Below are 7,240 nucleotides of genomic sequence, written 5' to 3'. Positions count from 1 at the left end.
CTGCCATGGAGCGCCTTAAAAGATGATAGTCAGCACCTTGAAGCGCACCCGGAAGGCCACCGGCAGCCAATGCAGCTCGCGCAGCAGCGGCGTTACGTGGGAGCGACGAGTCCCTCCCAACACTGCCCGCGGTCTCCTTTACGTAAACATACTTTTTTTTAACACCCTGCTCTTAAATGAAGCCACCGGATCTGGGCTGCAAAGGCCGAAGAACCATTAATCCTAGCTTAAATGTGATGGAGGTGATATTGTGCAAAATGTGGAAGGATTAAGATAGTGGACAGGGAGGGGATAGTGTTCCCTCTGATATGGGATCAGATATTACTTCTCAGCCCAATCTGACACATAGTTTATGAAAGGAAAAAGTTTAAAGCAGTGGTTCTCAACCTGTGGGTCGGGACCCCATTTGGGGTCGATCGACCATTTCACGGGGGTCGCCAAGCAAGGCTGTCCGCCATTTTTTTTGTCCATTTTTTTTCCCTTTTCCGGCGGGTGCCTTACCTCCCTTGGGCTGGGCCAGCTGGTGGTCGGCCTGCTCCGTCTCTGCCGCCTGCCAGCTACGCCTCGGCCAGTGCAGGGGGCGGAACCACGCATGCGCGGCGCTCCCGGGCAGGGAAAGTCCTCGACTTACGACCAGTTGGGTAGTCCTCAACTTACGACCGGTTTAGTCCTCGACTTACGACCAGTTTAGTCCTCGACTTACGACCGGTTGGGGTCGCGGCATTAAAAAGGTTGAGAACCACTGGTTTAAAGCGTTTGGAGTTATCAGGAAGGCAAGTTATACAGGCACAGACAAAAGTATCGGTACCTCTCCAATTTTTTTCCCAAAGAATCCCAATTTAAGGTGAAATAAGTTGAAACTGATTCAAGTAAATGGCATTTTTTATTTTATCGTCGATAAAACAGACAACTTTGCATTTGATGGATTACTAAACATATTGTAAATAATTAAAGAACAAAAATGCGTGAATATAATTACTGGTACCATTAAAAGATACTGGATTTTATTGATCTCAAGACTACTTTCATTAGTATCACAGCTGCCTTTCAGTCAGCTTGTTTTGTGTCATTGTATACAGCATATTTAATAAAGACAAGAGAAAGAAAAGCTGAGAGTTGTATGAGGAGGAAAGGAAAAAAGTACAGTAATAGCTAGGCATGGTAAAGGCTCCAAAGAGTCTTATGTTCCTGTAACCATGCTTGCTAATATTATCAAGACGTTTGAAGTCGTTGGGACCTTAGCCAACCTCCTGGACCATGGCTAAAAGGAAAGTTGACAAGATTGAACAGAAGGGTTATTGAATAGAGAATATTCAAAACATACCCTGGCTGATTTCTTACACCATCTGATTGAAAGTGGCTCCATGGTAGAAGACCTAGGAAGACTCCCCCTTCTGAAAGAAAAAAACATGAAAAAGCCAAACTGGAGTTTGCTAAAATGCAGGTTGACAAGCCACAGCCTCTCTGGAAGAACCTTCTTTGAATAGATGAAGCAAAATTAGAGCTTTTTGGGGTATGTCATAGGAGCTCTATATTTACACAGGAAAAAACAATATTTTAAAAGAAATACTACCATCCTGACTAAGACATAGAGGAGGCTCCATCATTCATTTTTTTCATTCATTCATTCAATCAATCAATTTCTATAACTATAATGTTATTGGGGGCCTTGAATCTATTTAGGGCACAATGAAATAAGAAAACTGTCAAGGCATTCTGGACCAAAACATAATATCCAGTGTTAGAAAAGTCTCAGCCATAGATCATGCTCATTGAGCAGGATAATAACCCATGACATACGGTACATCTAAGAGGTCCCAAGAATGGTTGAAAAGCAAACATTGGACTGTTCTGAAGTAGCCTGCTATGAGTCCTGATCTAAATCCAAGGGCTTGGATTTAGTCTTCAATATCTCTGGAGAGAGCTGAAACTCATACTTGTGAGGAGAAATCCATCAGACCGAAGACATCTAGAAAAGGATAGCTCAAGAAGAATGTGACAAATTATTCAGAGATTCAGAAAATCTTGATTGCAGTTATTGTCTGTTATTTTGTGTACTACAAAATAATTAGGAATATCATTTTCCTGATTTTGTTCCCGTATTAGAAACAAAATATGTTCATGTCATTTTCATTTGTGTTATTGTTTCATGAATTAGTTAAATCAGAATCAACATCAAGGGTCCTTTATTGACTATGGAATAAAGAATGATGGATGACATTTACTTGTTTCAGTTTCAAGTTAGTTCACAGCAAATTGGGCTCCCTTGAGGAAAAGTGGGGTTACCAATATCTTTGGCCACCCATAAATGTAATAACACAAACACATAGCAGCCCCATCCAGAGATGGTATAATTCAGGTTTTTATTCATTTCAAAGGCTTTCATGCATATTCCGTTTTTCAGGGTGGTTTTTTTTCATTATTAAAGGATTTGCTAGCTGGCTAAACAGTCAACTAATTAAAATATAGATAAATCCCCAAGACAAAAGAAAAATAAATCATTGGGTAAATATTTGTCACTTAGATCTTGAGGATGATACAGCAGTGGAGTCCTTACTAATTTCTGAGCTGGATTGTTTGCTTATAAACATTTCTTTACCCTCCTAGGTAACATCAGTGCAGTGAGTATGGGGTTTGCTCCTTGTTTATATACAGTACCTTTCCCCGTCAGTTTTGATGGGGATGTGGGTTTTTTGCTTGATTGTTTGCCTGGAGTTAACCCTGGCTTATCTGGGTGTTGGCTGCTGGAGAGGATGTATTCTACTTTTTTTTTTTCCGTTTTAGCTTTTAATTGACTCAATTAGGAAAGTGAGCAACTTAGACCAAGTTAAATGCAAAAACATTGAGGAATTTCTGGAAGTTTGGCATTCAGACAAATCAGCCTTCAGTAGACACATAGAAATAAATCATATTTACACACAATTCAAAAGACAATAAAAAAAAACTACAAAGGAAACAAAAACACCAAAACATATCCTTTCAGCAGCCAACACCTAGATAAATAGGGATTAGCCCTAGGCAAATAAACAGAAAACAATACCCTAATCAAGGAACTACCAAGGAGAAAATATTCCCCACCAAAACTGGCAGGGTAAGCTTTTAGATATACCGGTAAACAGGGAGCAAACTCCACACTCACTCCCACTAATGCTATTACCTGGTTGGTAGGTCTGCAAACAAACAACCATTTCAGAGAGCACCAAGGATCCTGCTATGTTCTCTTCTGTTGTATAATAATATAGTAATGTAGAACAATTCAGACCTCTATAGAATTAAATAAGTATCCTATATAGTGTTACAATGTTTCAAAAGTACTGCAATATGATCCCTGTATGACTTCCTTTTTTCTTCTCTCTACCAAATAGGTCAGTGGTGGCGAACCTATGGCACAGGTGCCAGAGGCGGCACTCAGAGTCCTCTCTGTGGGCACGCGCGCCGTCGCCCCAGTCCTGGGCCTTCAGCTGGATTTTGTAAAGCCTTTTCGCTTTAGGCCTCCGCCGCCGTGTACAAAAAAAAAAGGTTCAATCAATCAGTCAATTTCAACTTCTCATGGGAAAAAAAAGATCTTGCAAAGTTGGATTTGGTTGATTGAACTTTTTAGTCCCACCCAGTCTGCCGTTACCACCACAGCCATGCCCACCCAATGGGCCACACCCACCCAATGGGCCACACCTACCCAATGGGCCACACCCACCTGGCACCCGACAATACATAAGTGGGCTTTGGGTTGCGGTTTGGGCACTCGGTCTCTAAAAGGTTCGCCATCACTGAAATAGGTGATTTCCAATTATTCTGTAGCAGTTGTAACCACTTTCAGCAGGAAAGTCATGCTGAGACTTTGCTGCAAAAACAATGGTCTTGTGGATGACCAAAAATATTTTGTGGTTGTAACCTGTATTTAATTGCTAGTTTCTTTTCATCAAAGAGTCGCTGTTGATTTTAGAACAATTAAGCATCTAAAGTTTGACTTGGTCATTGACTGCATTCTTCTTGAATTCCATTTCCACGTCTTACGTTTTTTTACTTGTTGAGTGCTTGTCATTCTAATCTGATTTTTGTCCAAATTTGCAATGACTGCACGTACATGGATGGGTGCATAAGTACATGTATGTACTACTATTGATCATCTAATATGTATGTGTTATCTATCCACTCCAACTTTTTATACCTATCATTAGCACTCTGCCTTTTGTGTATTGTATTTACTTTTTTTTTGTCTCTGGTTTTGTTTCTAGTCCCTGGCTTGCTATTACTAACAGTTCCATTTGGTGACAAATATTTTCATTTTTGTTAACAGCAAAATGGAAGGAGAGATGGGTGGTCTCTCAGTATAAATCCAACTATGGAAAATTTAGATTGACAGCTGGAAATTTTTATGGTGATCGTGAAGCAGACAAAGGTTTGGAGTTAATGTGAAATTCATAATACTTTATATAGATATTCATATTTGGATGTGATTCCTGCTCCTTAGAAGATTTTTTAAAAAATTCACACAGAGATTAGAACTACTAAGAGCCAGTCATGAGAGTATGCTTTTGTCTTCTCCCCACCTGTCCTTGGTTCTAATTCAAAGATCATTTCTGCTAATTTCAGGATCATAGTCTTGGGCATGTCCTGTACATACAAATTGTCCTAGTTGTCACTCACAAGGGGGGGAGCAGAAATGCATCATTAATCAGATGTTAGGGCTAATACCTTAAGAAACAAATGCCTTGATGGGAAGCAGCTCCTGGTTAACCTTGTCTAGGATCTAAAGCTAAGTAGGATTGGACCTAATTATTGTATTAGGAAAAGAAATAATACCAGAATGTATTGAATGTCTAGGCTAAACTGTGAAGTCAAATACATTCAACTGTGATAGTGTACATAGGAGAAACACAGTTTATACTTCTGAAACTGACTGAAAATTCATTCCACTTAACTACTAGGCATCTACATTATTTTTCACATAAGGCAACATTTCAGAACATATCTATCTCCGCTAATATAAAAAGTATTACTTTTTCTCTCCTGTTCCTCATTTACCAACACACTCACTTGTTCAGTCTAAGGGTGTGGATTTCAGGATATTAGTTGGATTTTATATTTTTAAAAAATGGAAGATGAATCGTTGTTTGTTCCTTCCACTCAAGTGCCTTTGGGAGAGTTCATGGTGAAATTTTAAATCATCCCAGCATCTAATAAAGCCTAACTAAAATGTGAAAGAAGGCTGCATTCTTTCAGTTTTGAGAATGTAACTAAAGTGCATTGCTTAGAATTCCTTTGAACAGTTTTTTTTTAAGTCAGGTGGACAGCTGGAAATTTTTATGGTGATCGTGAAGCAGATAAAGGTTTGGAGTTATGTCAAATTCATAATTATTTATATGGATACCCATCATTTGAATATGATTTCTGTTCCTTAGAAGATTTTTTTTAAGTTCACAGTGAGATTAGAAGTACTAAAAGCCAGTTATGATAATATGCTTTTGTCTTCTCCCCACCTGTCCTTGGTTCTAATTCAGAGGTCATTTCTGCTAATTTTGGGATCGTAGTCCTATATACACAAATGAGGGAATGACTTGCCTCCAGAAGTTGTGGGTGCTCCAACACTGGAGGTTTTTAAAGAGATTGAACAATCATTGTCTGACATGTTATATGTTTCCTACTTGAGCAAAGGGTTGGACTAGAAGACTCTAAGGTCCCTTCCAACTTAATCTGTTATTCTACTTGAATACCTATCCTCCCTCCCTCTCTTCATTTATTTATTGCCTCACCCTGCTCAGCAGATTGTATTGTTATCTAGATAAAGATATTGTATTACCATAACATAGAACATGAAGATTTGAAAAGATTTACTCTCCATTTCCAATATAAGTGTCTGAAATGTGATATTTGTGCTCTCTTTCTCTTCCCCACGCTAGGGACAGCTGTTATCCTTTTATTGTTTTCTAATTATTATGCTAATCAAAGTACTTTGGCAATTCTATGTACAATTCTGATGTCTGTGGTAAATGATTTCTCATGTACTCTAGGTCTGCAGACAACTGAAAATTTAAAGTTTTATGCCATCTCATCACGATTTAAACTATTCAGCAATAAAGGAAAATCATTGGTAATTCAATATACAGTAAAGCATGAACAGAAAATTGACTGTGGTGGTGGTTATGTGAAAATATTTCCTTCCAGTCTGGACCAAAAGAATATGAATGGGGAATCTTTTTATTACATCATGTTTGGTGAGTTGCTTTTGATAAACTTGCCTAAAATCATGTAACAAAATAACTTTTTTCACTAAGACCCAAAGTTAATAAGAGGAATCCTAGGCAGAGGTATAAAGTTATAATTAATAATTAAAGTTCATCTAAGATAAAGAGTTGACTAAAATACTTCCAGAGCTCCCTTTCAGCTTCTATATTAGGGCTTCAATCATAGAAGATCCTGATTCTTACATTTTTATCTGCAGTTATTACTGGAGATAGGTAGAAAGTTTTATTATTCAGAAAGCCAAAGATTTTATCAATCTGAAATAATTGGCATTTCAGAGGCATTTTCTATACTTTAAATAACACAAAAAGCAAACTTTATTATCTGTTTCAGGGCCTGATATATGTGGTTCTGATACAAAGAAAGTCCACATAATTTTAAACTACAAGAATAAAGTTTATCCTGTAAAGAAACAAATTCGCTGCAAAGTAAGTGTAAAAAATCATGAAAATTAAAAGTTGTGATCCATAATATTCTGATCTTGAGCCATCAGAGTCAGATAAAAGATGTTGGTTAACTATAATCAAAGAATACCAGGTTTGTAAGCTAAACTGGGAAATTGAAAAAAAAAAGTCATGGAGGAATATAATTTGTTGCCAAGAAAGCAATGTTCATATGCCCATATAATTTTTCAGGACTCATGCATGACTCAAAAATACTTTTTTACTGAAATATCCTTTAGTAGATAAAACCACATATAAGTGATATTTTGTGCAGCAAACAATACAGGTGCTATTTGGTTAAAACCTCTATATGGTAAAGTCCTATGCAGATTTACAGAGAGCAAACACTGTTGTATGTAGTGATCCGGTTCCCATGAAACACAAGACACAGGGCTGTCTGCAAAAGTGAGAACCTCGAGTAGCTTCGTAAGCTCTCTTTTATTGAAATTTTACACAAAGACCTCGCTCTCAAGGAGGAAATAACAACCTTCTGGTTAGCTATTTGCTAGATACTGACACAGATAACATTTATTTGCACTTCGTACGTGTTCCAA

At 37.9% G+C, this 7,240-nt stretch overlaps 1 protein-coding gene across 1 annotated transcript in view; it reads left to right on the top strand.

Annotated features, from left to right (window-relative positions):
- CALR3 (calreticulin 3) overlaps positions 1-7,240 on the top strand; it is a 25,211-nt gene that overhangs the window by 1,743 nt on the left and 16,228 nt on the right. Inside the window, exons 2-4 of the mRNA XM_015809915.1 lie at positions 4,298-4,399; positions 6,012-6,215; positions 6,577-6,671. Of these exons, the coding sequence (XP_015665401.1) occupies positions 4,298-4,399; positions 6,012-6,215; positions 6,577-6,671 (401 nt within the window). The remainder of the gene's footprint in view (positions 1-4,297; positions 4,400-6,011; positions 6,216-6,576; positions 6,672-7,240) is intronic.

The sequence above is a fragment of the Protobothrops mucrosquamatus genome, unplaced genomic scaffold (genome assembly GCF_001527695.2).
Source record: "Protobothrops mucrosquamatus isolate PMUCROS unplaced genomic scaffold, P.Mucros_1.0 scaffold6, whole genome shotgun sequence".
Classification (NCBI taxonomy): Eukaryota; Metazoa; Chordata; class Lepidosauria; order Squamata; family Viperidae; genus Protobothrops; species Protobothrops mucrosquamatus.
The sequence above is the reverse complement of the archived record's forward strand: the minus strand, read 5'-3'. Positions and strand labels throughout refer to the sequence as shown.